Genomic DNA, 12,367 nt, shown 5'->3' with positions numbered 1-12,367 from the left:
GGCCAATGGGAGGCGGAGGCTGGTTCAGTAGCGCGCTGGTGTTTTGGGGGCCCTCCCGCCTCCCCTCCTCCGTCAGCGTCCGGCGCCAATGGGAAGGCAGGGGCGGTTTGGGGCGGAGGCTTTTCCTCCGCCCCTCCTGCACGCTCCGAGGCGCCATGGGCTGAAAACTAAACCGAGATGGAATCTCCCAGTCTGAACCGGTTTGAGCCGGTTCCGAGTCTGTGGCACTAGAGGAGGAGGAGGGGGGAAAGGAGCGGAAGGAGAAGCGCCAGCCGCGGGAGAGCGAGCGAGAGGGGGGAGAGCCGCGGAGCAGGGAGGGGGCGCGGGAGAAGCAGCTCGGTGCCTGGCCGCCTTCACCGTGTGTGTGAGGAGGGCGTGTGTGGCGGAGGAGCGAGGAGCCGCAGAGGCGCGCGCCTGAGAGGGAGGCAGGCAGGCAGGCAGGCAGGAGCCGCGCGGGGCTCATTAAGCTCAGGAGTGGAGTCGGGAGCAGGAGGGGCTGGGCAGGAGGAGGGGGCAGGTATGGAGGCGCTCTGAGGAGGGGGCGAGCAGCGTGGCCCGACCAGCGCCCGGCCCACTTGGCCCGCCCGACCTCCCTCCCTCCCTCGGTCCTGCTCGGGGCTTCCTTAGGGGTGCGCCCGGCGGTGGGTGCTCCAGCGAGCCAGGCCCTCTTCCTGGGGTCTCCGCCTTAGCAGCCTCCCCCACCACCTGGAGCCCTCTCAGGGTAGGCCTGAAGCCTGAGCGCCGGGGGCTCCCTCCACTTGGGACAGGCAGGGAGTGGGGAGGCGCCCCTGTTCACTCCGTGCGAGGGCAGAGAAGGGAGTTGGGGGCGTCCCGTGGAGCTGAGCCGCCAGGAGAGGAAAGGGCGGGAGAGAGGAGGGGGCGAGGAAGGAGCAGCCCCTCCGTGCAAGAGCTGCCTCCAAGCACGCGCCCGCCCCTCGTGTGGCTCTGGGTGGGGGGCGCTGGATTGAATGGGATCAGTGGGCGTGTGAGCGACTTGGCTGAGTTGGGAGGCCAGAGTGACTCTGCTGGTGTTCTCTTCCCCCTCTCCCTTCGGTCACTCAACCCCTTCCCTTCTGATTTTTGGGCTGCCTGCTCTCGATAGTCAGTGGGGAGGGGGCCGGGCTTGGATGCCACCAACTTCTGAGTCGCGTGTGGAGAAAGAGGCGCTCTGCTCTTTTGTTGGAGTGCGGGGTGGGAGCTAGGAAGGAAGGCTGGACGGGTCTGCGCCCCGCTCCTCCTCGTGCTTGTCGGCTTTGCTTGGACAATTTTTCTCCCCTCCCCCTTTTTTGTATTGTTGCTCTCCGCTCCCTCTCTAGAAGAAGTAGCTGATACTTAATTAGGTGAGTAAAGCGCTTTCCTTACCCGGAAACTTGTGAATGGGGCATTTGGGGGGAGATGGAAGTGCTGGGGTGTTAGAAAGAACCATCCATACCAGGCGCCTGGGAGTCGCCGAAGTTTTGGTGCTGGGGAAAGAAAATGGGAATCTGTGATCAGGCAGGGGAAAAGCGCTAGAGTTGCTCGCTTTGAAGGCTTTTTGGGGGGGGGCATGTGAACTTAAGCCTTCTAAGTTCACGTGAACTTAAGTTCTTAAGAAGGCTTAAGTTCACATGGCCCCCCAAAAGCCTTCAAAGCGAGCAACTCGTGCGCTTTTCCCGCTGCCTGATCACTCACAACTTGCGTGTAGGCGAGCTGCTCAGTTGTGTTTTCAAGAAGAAAATTAGTGGTGAAGTTGTGGGGGGGGAGGAAAGATGGGTGTGTGTGTGTAGAGGACAAAGTCCAGGCCTGCCTGGAGCGTATAGCGATGCTACGGTTAAGCTGGGAGAGTTGTGCTTGGAGCCTCATGGAGAAGGGAGGGTGGGAATGGAGAGAGGGAAGGGGCGTGTGTGTGTGTGCGCAGAAGGCTACGGCCCTTGGAGGGAGATTTATTGTGAAGCCTTCCCGAGTTTAAATATACGGTGTGCAACTCGGGGAAACCAAAAATAGAGGCCTTGGAAGTAATCGGATGGGGAAAGATAGCCTAGCAGGTCGCTGCGAGGCAAGGCCATCCTTGGAGCATGGCGGGGAGGATGGAGCAGAGCAGCAAGTGTGGGGCTGGGAAACGAGCTGGCAAGGCACAATCGGGGTTGGGGGGGCTTCAGGCTGGGCATTAGAGAAAGGACCTCCTATTCATAGGTAGGGGAAAGACGAGCCTGCAGAGCGATGGAGAAAATAAGAAGCGCAAACCGTGAATTATTAGGAGTGGAAGTTTCCAGAAATATTTTCGTATGTGTGTCTCTCTGTGTCTCTGTGCAGCAGTATTGAAGCGTCCGCCTGGATCACGTGGGGGGCCCTGTATAGAAAGCAGGGATGGAGGGAGGGGCTGCGGTGGCCCAGCTGCTCTTTACTGCTGTCGGGGAGGAAAGGCAACAGAAAATCCCTTTTGCAACCTCACCCGCCCAGGGCTAGTGGCTGTGTTAGATATTCTGGGGGTAAAAATGAACAAAACACCGTAGATCGTAGCGTAGTTGTGCATGTCAGTAGTAGCGTGAATGTTGCATGTTCTGCAGTGTGTCTGCTTCTTGACGAAGGGCGGCAGCCGAGGCCTTTCCCCTGGGTGGGTGTGTAGCTCTCCTTTGAATGTACCCCATGTGCGTTTGTGTGACATCTGTTTATCTTGTATGTTCCATTCTGGTTCAGTGGGACTTCTGCAATTTGTTCAGTTTTCCGTAATCGGATGTTTCTCCTCTTTATTTCGAGGAAACATTCCTGAAGCTCTTAAAGGTGAAGGGGGAGGGGAAGCCTGCAGTCCTAACTTCCCTATTTCTGCAGTTCTCCTGTTTTATACCTATCAGTAAAGCTTCCTTGAGAAAATTTCGCATGAGCCATTGAATGAAGGCATATGTGCAACTTTGGAAAGTCTGCTGTTAGTAACACTAGCTTAATTGCTGAGCTTGTGACAAGTTAGTGGCAATAGTTATTAATGAAGTTGAGTGAGGACTTGGAAAGCAAAGGGATAGACTATGTAACTTGCTTTCAGCATTTGTAGTAAGCTTGGTGAGATTGAGAAGGTTGCATAGGTAACATTTGCTGTTTGAAATCTGACTTTATTGGCAGCACGTGTTCTAAGTGTCATTCACTCTTAGGTTGGCTGGACATAGTTCATGGGTAACTTTTTCAAGGTTGTGTTTTAATGGCCACATTTTTGGGACCTAGTGCTTTCTTTATGTCATATTAAGGTTGAAATGTTTTGGTGTCTGTTTCTTTCTAAATTACCTCTTGCAAGTAAACACATTAGGCATAACTATGCTGTGTATTATCTTGGTGCACACTTACCCTTCCCATGAGCAGGTAGGTCATTTTTAAGAGATCATGAATAGCAGAGCCCTTTCTCATTCTCTTTTGAGAAGCCATTATGCTATTCAGTAGAGAAAAATGTGCATTTAAGAGTGTTGTCTTGCTGTTATATTGTTACAGTTAGAGGTGAATTTTCCTTGAAGAAATTATCTCAGTGAAAATTGTGAAATGATTAGATTTCAAAGATGTGTATAACTGTTCAACAAGAAACAGCCAATGCAGATATAAAAGAGGTGTGGCCAAGCACAGTAGGGGTGTTGCAACTTAATACTTGGAACTCATGAGTTACACATCTCTTACTCATGTTCCCTAGGCAAAGGTTGGAGGAAAGTGTGCTTCTAAATGTTGAAAAGAAACCTGACAGTTTTTGTTCCAAATAGCATAATGGAAATGGACTTGGGAGAAGACTGATCACAGCAACATGTGTAAAATTAAATTACCCCTGCTATGCCTAAACCTACTAAATCATACCTCCACATTACATCTTCTTGAGATATATTCTTCCTAGAGGGGAAAAGTCCACTTCTGTGATATTTGTCACAACAAAGCTAGCAAGTCATGGCCTAATCCTATGTATGTTTATTCAAGTCCTGCTGAGTTCAATGGGGCTTAGTCACAAGTAAGTGTTCATAGGATTGCAGATTTAGCTTGTCATTTATGCTTGTTAAGTGATTTGATTTCAGTATTATAAAACAGTTATGACCTGTTTTCTGTTTAGCCATGGTATTAGTTTGCTATAAGTACATGTGAGTTTTAAGTCCCAGTATTGAAACTTTTGTGAAATTTCTCTGTGAATATAATCCGTTGTGGCAGACTTGCATGTTTTGGGAAATCAGTAAGTGTTAAGCTTTCTGAATAGGAGAGCATTTTAAAGATACAGTACAAATAGTTTCAACAACTATATCATGGATTAGCACTTTTTAGCTTTTAATGCGCATTTTGGAGCTACCTAATCAAAGACTCAATGAAAGGAAAACATGATAGAGTAGGAGAAACCATTGGATGGCGCTGTTGACAAAACTGGTGTTTTTAGAGGAGGGAAATAGCAGATCTTAAGGCTTCAAAATGCTGTTGCACTTGGTGATTTGCTCTGCTTTAATTACTTGTTAAGCATAAAATAGTACACGATATTCTCTTTTTGAGTTCTTTATCTTGTATGAATCGTTTATTTTTATTCCATGATAAGTGATGGGCTTAAGTTAGCTTCCCCAACTGGTTAAGTAAAAATCTGTTCTTCTCTGTTATGTATGCATTTAAAGTATTTTTAAAAAATTTTAAAACTTTGATATAGATACTCTAGCATTCTACCTGGTTCTTTTGATCAGTATTTCTGTAGTCAACAACATTGCTAATTAGTTAAGGAGGACCAGAAATTGGATACTATGCTAGCTTTAAAGATGAAGACATCTCTTTAGGGACTTGAGTCACAGACATAGTGAGCACTGACTATATGAGCACATAGTGAGCACATTTACTCCTGGCCTGAGTAATAACAATCATTTTCAGAGGTTCTCAAACTTTTTAGCACCAGGACACACTTTTTAGACAATCTGCGGGACTCTCCAGTAGTGATGTCATTAATCTGGATGATGTCATGGCCAGAATTAACATAAGCAGGGAATTTTTTTTGGCAATCCAAGGCTGCAATTCTATCCAAACTTACCCAGGAGTAAACCCCTTTGACTTTCATTGTTAAATGCATATACACAGTAGCCTGTTGAAAGTACAGATCTGTAACATTTCTCAAATGCAGTCACATTCTATGGTAGCATCAAGTCTATTTAAAATAAAATATTGAAATGAATGGGGACTCACCTGAAATGGGCTTCCAATCCACAGTTTGAGAAACACTGCTGGGGAAGGCAATTTTAATTAAGGAAGCTTGAGTTTATTAATGTCCTGTAATTATAGAACTTAATATAAAGTTATATGCATTATGAATAAGATATACTTTTAAAAGTTTAGAATTTGTGTGTACATTTGTAAAAGATGACAGCTGAAATGGTCCTATAGCCAGAGGAAAGGGCTCTGAATGTTATTAAATTTGGCTGAATTCATTAACTTGATTTTTCTTTTAAATTTGCAGTGATCTATGCCAGCAATTATGACAATGTTAGCAGACCATGCAGCTCGACAGCTGCTGGATTTCAACCAGAAATTGGATATAAATCTGTTGGATAATGTGGTGAACTGCCTGTATCATGGAGAAGGAGCCCAGGTAGAGTATATGTTTGGAAATCGGAAACCTGCAATTTGATTTTGCAAAGTCGTATCTACAGAGGAAGAAACAGATTGTTCTTTTGTAAGATCTTAAATGGTGGTATAACTTACAATGAAACGTATTGGATCAATACTTAAGTAGTAGTGATTTCTGATCTGTTACATGTTCCAGAAACAAAATGATGAAACAGTACTCTGGAATTTAAGAGCTTGTCTTAAATTTTCCTCCACTCTCATCATTTAGAGAAAGTACTAGCAAATATGATTTGTTGCTTTTGGATTTCATTGTTGGACTCTTTAACTGGAATGCACTTTCCAAGTTATTTATAGATGTACATATTTCGATGCTTGATTATTTTGTAGTTTTAAGTTGACAACCAGTGAAAGAGCCTGGGCACCTGTCAGCCCAAGTACTGTGGCTCCTGTCAGTAAGCATATTGTTCTACTTCACTTCATGACATGTAAGCCAGGGTGGGCCTGTTTTCTCAGTTCTGTGAATTGGGTGTACTTCTAACCCATCTAAGGACCTAATCCTATCCAACTTTCCAACCCTGGTGTAACTGTGCCAGTGGGATGTATACTGCATCCTGTGGTGGGAGGGTAGTTATACAATCCTTCTCAGAGTAAGGGAACATTTGTTCCCTTAGCTCCAGGTTGCATGGCAGCTGCACCAATGCTGGAAAGTTGGATAGGATTGGGCCTTAAGCCAGTATAGATAGAAAACAGTGTCAAATTTATTAACACCCTTGACTCTGGGTTTGATGAGGTCCTTTCATCTTTGCATTGCTATGCCTCTGCACCTGAGTTGCATCTAAGCTGTTATGGCTTTGTCTTGCCTGTTGTAGGCTGCTTTGATTGAATAGAAAGGGAGTGAGTAGAAAAGTGGACTGAACTGTTGATTCCTTTAGGCTGTTGCTTTGTCTAGCTACATCATAGAAATTGAATGATGAGTCAAAATGCCTTCACTTTTGTATATTTTAGTTGTGCCACTAAAACATTCTTGATTCTTAACCAAAGCAGAATGGCAAAATTTGCTTTCTTATGTTCAAGGATTTGCAACAGAGTAAGAAGGAAGGAGTCAATTGCAAGAAATTCAGACTGTGGCAGTTATACTAAAAGCTCTTTGCTTTTTTAATATTATATATCTTATATATTTGGACTTATAACATGATCCAGACCTCTGGTTCCTGAAGTTGGTGCTAAACTATCTTTCAAACTACACAACACTCCTTTTGCGTCTTGTCTAACAGCAACCAGTGTTAGAGAATGGCTTGCATTGTCACTGCTAAGAATATTCATATCCTGCAGACATCTGCCTATAAGTCGACCCCACAGATAAGTCAGAGGGCAGGTTTTGAGACAAAAGTCATGGAATTTTCTATGACCCTCAGATAAGTTGGGGGTTAAACTTAGGGGTGTGTCTGATTATAGTTTTGTCTGATTTTACCCAAGGCCAGATCCTGAAATATAACCTACCAGTAATTGTTTCCTAAGAACTGTACAGTCTCTAATTTATTAAAAACATAGTAAAAGATCATAAGATACATTTTTATTTTTTTTAAATTCTGGTCTTCTCCACCTTTTCGTAAGCACTTCAGAGTAAGTCCACTGTAGACCACATACCAGTAAAACAGTGGTTCACAACCTGGGATTCATGTACCCCCAGGGGCACTCAACAGGGCCTTTAGGGGTCCTTGAAAAAGAATGGCATAATGCAGGTCATGCTCCAGAATGGTTCTGGTAGAATGGAAGTAGCTAGTTGGCTGTGAAAGCCCCACCAATAGCTAGTTTTTGGTCATCAATTCATGTATGCACCAGTGTTTGTAAACCATCACAGTAAAAAAACAGAAACATAGTATTCAAAGTGATGAATCACTCAGAATTTCTCAAGACACTTCTGGTGCAAAACAGTGCAAAGGCAGAGTCTTCTGTTCTTCAAACAGATAAAAAGAGAAAACACTCTGATGAATACATGAAGTCTGGGTTTTCATATGGAAGAGATGAGGGCTTGTATTGTTAATTACAACATTTTGCTAATAGGAAGGGTACAATTTATTGAAATGGGCTGCCAAGGGATATGCAAGTGAAAAGGGTTGGGAACCACTGCAGGAGAACCATGAATCAAATCCACCTTTAAGGTGTCTGGTGTGTTAAGCCAGAAGCTCTGCATACAACATACAACCCATAACACATAACTGAGAGTGTGCAATTCAGTTCACAGCAGAGAAATGTGCTGCATATAGTTGCAACCCTTTTTACTCAGAAGTAGACCCACTGTTTTCCATGGGTGGTGTTATTAAATAATGGAGCACTGAATTGTAGCCTGGGGCTTTGTTTCAAATGGAAAAGAGGATCCCATCCTGGTGTTTCAAAAAACAGATCTCTGCCAAATGCAAAGCCTTTGCAGAAGGGAACCAGGCTGCAGCAGCATTTGCAAAATTCTCTGGAGGAGAATAAAAAGTTAACTTTGGCTGGAATTTCCCAGGAAAGTTACTATAGAAACTGTCTCTATATTGCTTTTGATGGGCAAGAGGTGCCTGCCTGCAAACTTTTCAGAGTTGAAAGGCTCTGCCCTCTGATTGACCTGGAGATAAGTCAAAGTGATAATTTGAGCTTGATTACTTGACAAATTTTATGGTACTTTTAAGCAAAAAGCAGTTTACATATCTAAATGATTCCTTGTTTCCAAAGGGGCCACCCTTGTAAGTTGGTGATCAGGTTTCATAGATTGAAGCATCTGTGATCCAGCCCAATTTTAGGCTCTTTTTTATCCCTTCTCCCATTGCTGCTGTTAGGAGTGGGGAAAAGTGCAAATGCAGTTTAAAATGTTCTGTGTACAAATAGATGTGTTTTTGCACATTGCTTATGTCACAGATTTCCATGTCTCAAACATCATAAGAACATAAGAACAGCCCCACTGGATCAGGTCATAGGCCCATCTAGTCCAGCTTCCTGTATCTCACAGCGGCCCACCAAATGCCCCAGGGAGCACACCAGATAACAAGAGACCTGCATCCAGGTGCCCTCCCTTGCATCTGGCATTCTGACATAGCCCATTTCTAAAATCAGGAGGTTGCACATACACATCATGGCTTGTACCCCATAATGGGTTTTTCCTCCAGAAACTTGTCCAATCCCCTTTAAAGGCATCCAGGCCAGATGCCATCACCACATCCTGTGGCAAGGAGTTCCACAGACCAACCACATGCTGAGTAAAATATTTTCTTTTGTCTGTTTGAACTCTGCCAACACTCAATTTTAGTGGAATGTCCCTGGTTCTGGTGTTTTGTGAGAGTGTAAAGAGCATCTCTCTATTCACTCTGTCCATCCCCTGCATAATTTTGTATGTCTCAATCATGTCCCCCCTCAGGTGCCGCTTTTCTAGGCTGAAGAGGCCCAAATGCCATAGCCTTTCCTCATAAGGGAGGTGTCCCAGCCCAGTGATCATAATCGCTCTCTTTTGTACATCAGATGAGCTTGTGTTGTGTTGCTCATGTATTAGTCTTGTGGATTGAATGTGTGTTGTGTACTTGCTCTGTGCTAAACTTATTGTTCCTTGATGCAGACTTTATTGATCTTAAAAGAAAAACATTTTATTTTTGCCTATTTTTTAGTGTGTAATCCTTTAGTGAAACATCTATTTGTGTTGAGGGTGGTAATTTTAATTCACTTTATGTAGTTATTATTGTATGGCACTATATTTAACTGTTCTAAGCTGCCTTGTCCTGTAACTAAGAAAGGCAGGATATCAATCACTTAATAACTGTTGTGTTAATATCTTGCAGTGCTTTTGAAAATGGCTAGATAGGATTCAGATTATAACCTGAAATTTTAATGTATTGAGTAGTATTGACAAGGTTCTCTATTCTGAATTGATTTTGCTTCTCTTCTAACTGAATCTGATGAGTAGAAGTCTATCTAAATATTACCCACCATGAAAATATAGTTAATTTCAGTAGGGGCTACTAAGCCAGTAATTTCCAAACTTTGTGCTAGAGCACACTGATATGTGAGAATTACTAAGGTGGAGTGAGAGAGAAATGAAATTTAGTCTCCTGTGTAACTGAAGCAATAGTCTGCACAGCAGGCTGCATGTTGCATGTCTGTGTGATTGACTGTTCTGACCTTAACACCTCCTGGTCAGCCACAGGGCAGGAGGATGGGGACAGACAGACAAGCAAGTAGTTCTACTGCATATCTGTACTGGTATGACTAAATTTATTCAGTTGCTCCTAATACAGACACAGAATTATCTGCTATCAGAGGTGGCTCTTTTTGGCATCTCAACCTGAGTGCTTGCTCAAGGCATTTCAGTGGCTTGTAAAGAAATGCAGGTGGGTCAGCTTCTCTGAAAGCAAGTACTTCTTAATACTCTAAAAGCAAATGTTTCATCCTTGTAAGAGAATGAAGTGTGCCTTTTAAATCCTGAAAAAGGTGTACCTTGGCTACATGTAGTTTGATGAACAACCAACCATGTGCACAAACTATTTTAAAAACTGTTAACTGTTTATGCTTTTCTAGCAAAGGATGGCACAGGAGGTCTTGACTCACTTAAAGGAACATCCTGATGCATGGACGAGAGTTGATACTATTTTGGAATTCTCTCAGAATATGAACACCAAAGTAAGTACATGTTAGCTAACTGATTTCTGTCTTTCTTCCACTCAGACTTTGAGGAAGGTATCTCAATTTTAGATTTAGCACCTGTTTACTTTTTTTGCTTGTTCCTTGAAACATCTTCAGTCTGACCCAATGCTAGTGCGCAATGTTTTCATGAGGTTGTCATTTTTTTTATTGTTAAAGATACTAAGGTGCTTGGGATTTGTGTAAACATTCTGGTTGCCTTATGAGCAGATTTGAGTGTTATTTATGGCCATATCCTGTCACATCTCTTGATTAATGTGTTTGGTTTTCATTTATATTACTGAGAGCCATGGGCACATAACTGAGGACCATGAAATTCTTAAATATATGTATTGTAAAGACTAGTGCATCTTGAAGCAGATTAGGTATCCCAAACACTTCAGTTGGATGTGCAATCTATACTTGCTTATGACACAGTTAATAATCAAGCCATGCCTTCATGGTAATGAATGGCTAGGGGGGATTCCTTAGACTTCTGCTGTTGTCTTTGCTATAGAGATTTTAAATATTTAAATTGCCAGACATGCAAAAGAGGTAGTTGTACAGTTGAAGAAATTTGTGAGTTGCCACCTTCCTGAAACACACACACGTTTTGACATCCTTTGTAACTAGAAGGAATGCAGTCATGTAAGGAGAGTTCCTTCAGAATTTGGATGATAGTTATAAAAGTCTTAACTTTTTTTTAAAAGGCTTTGTAAATTTTAGGACAAAGTTAAGAACTTCCTCAAAGTACTAAATTTAAGTAACCATGTTTGCCTGTTTGCTTGCCTGGTAAACTTTGCTTTTTATACTCACAGACATTACTAATGTTTAAGTTGATTTATCAACAGTATTTTTTAAAACTCAAATTTGTCTTGTGAAAAATGAGATGATTAGAGGAACAGAAAGAAAGCAACAGGTAAAGAATTCTTCAATTTACATAAATTGCAAAATGATTTGGTGCTAAATTTATGCACTATGACATTTGGCTTTTATGCAGTCATTTTTTTTTTCTTAAAGCTGTTAACACTACCTGATATTAATCTTAATGTTCCATTATGTTGATTGCTTGTAATAGGAAGAAAAGGGGTGTCTTCCTGTGCAACTGACACAGCTAGGCTTTGACGGCAGGCCTCCACAAGGTCTACCCTTTTGATTCCCTTTAACTGAATTCTGTTCATCAATTGCTTTTTTCCTTGTTTTGGTTTCTTGGGAGGTGGGAGGGAATGGGTTTGGTACATACATAGAGTAAGTGTCCCATAAAAATTTCTGCCACAGGGATCATTTAATGCAATTTTTATTCATTTGCTGTTTCTGTCCTACTGTTGGTACTTGGTTCTTACATATTTTAAGAACTGGAAAAAAATTAACTAAATCCTATAGTAAGCATCTGGATGAAAGGAATATCATGCAGAAGAAGATAATTTGTGCAGATTGGTTTGAGAATTTTTCATAAGGCTATTGAAACCTTATGAAACAGGTTTCAGGACAAACCTCCTGAAATTTTGTTCAGAATTTTTAAAAATGTTTTAGATTTAAAAGGCTCCACTATAAAATAACAGCATATCAATAAGTAGAGAAAACTGGTCATCTCAGTATAATTTCATTATTTTCCTTCACTGCTATGTTGGGTGTGCTTTACATGTTGCAAGCATGTGGGTACATTCACCTTATTGCAGAGACCACACAACTTCTCCTTTTGCATACTACATGGAAGCATAGGAAAAAAGATGTGTTGCTGGTACATCATTTACTACTGTTTCCTTGTAACTTGTAAAATGGTCCATGTGTGGTTAATGGCAATGTGTTAGAGGAGCTGTATTGCAGAGCACATGCTCAGTCTCTGGCTTCACCAGAAGAAATGCTCCTTGGTGACAGACTTAGGAAAAACCATTTAGAGAGCCCTTGCCTGCCAGAATAGACAATACTGGACTTAATGGACCAATGGTCTGACTCTGTATAAGGCAGGTTCGTATTTCAGTGTGATTATTCTTGATCTGTTGCCATCTCCTGTTCAATTGTATCTCTTTGTTCCAGTGTGAGGGGAGGAATGAATGCCTGCTAGTCAGTGGTTCCCAGGGCTTTCTACTGGGTGGGAATAAGGTAGCTATAGTTCTGAGCTTGGGGTAACTCCGTGCATACACATGTCTGTGTCCCTGAAAACTCATTCCTTGGTCCTGATTCCCAAGAC

General features: G+C 42.7%; 1 protein-coding gene across 1 annotated transcript in view; it reads left to right on the top strand.

Annotated features, from left to right (window-relative positions):
• Positions 1 to 433: 433 nt before the first annotated feature.
• Positions 434 to 12,367, top strand: part of XPO1 (exportin 1) — a 60,169-nt gene continuing 48,235 nt past the window's right edge. The window contains exons 1-3 of the mRNA XM_066626327.1: positions 434 to 1,340; positions 5,420 to 5,551; positions 10,075 to 10,176. Of these exons, the coding sequence (XP_066482424.1) occupies positions 5,426 to 5,551; positions 10,075 to 10,176 (228 nt within the window). The 5' untranslated portion in view covers positions 434 to 1,340; positions 5,420 to 5,425. The remainder of the gene's footprint in view (positions 1,341 to 5,419; positions 5,552 to 10,074; positions 10,177 to 12,367) is intronic.

This window comes from Tiliqua scincoides, chromosome 1 (genome assembly GCF_035046505.1).
Source record: "Tiliqua scincoides isolate rTilSci1 chromosome 1, rTilSci1.hap2, whole genome shotgun sequence".
Lineage (NCBI taxonomy): Eukaryota > Metazoa > Chordata > Lepidosauria > Squamata > Scincidae > Tiliqua > Tiliqua scincoides.
The sequence above is the reverse complement of the archived record's forward strand: the minus strand, read 5'-3'. Positions and strand labels throughout refer to the sequence as shown.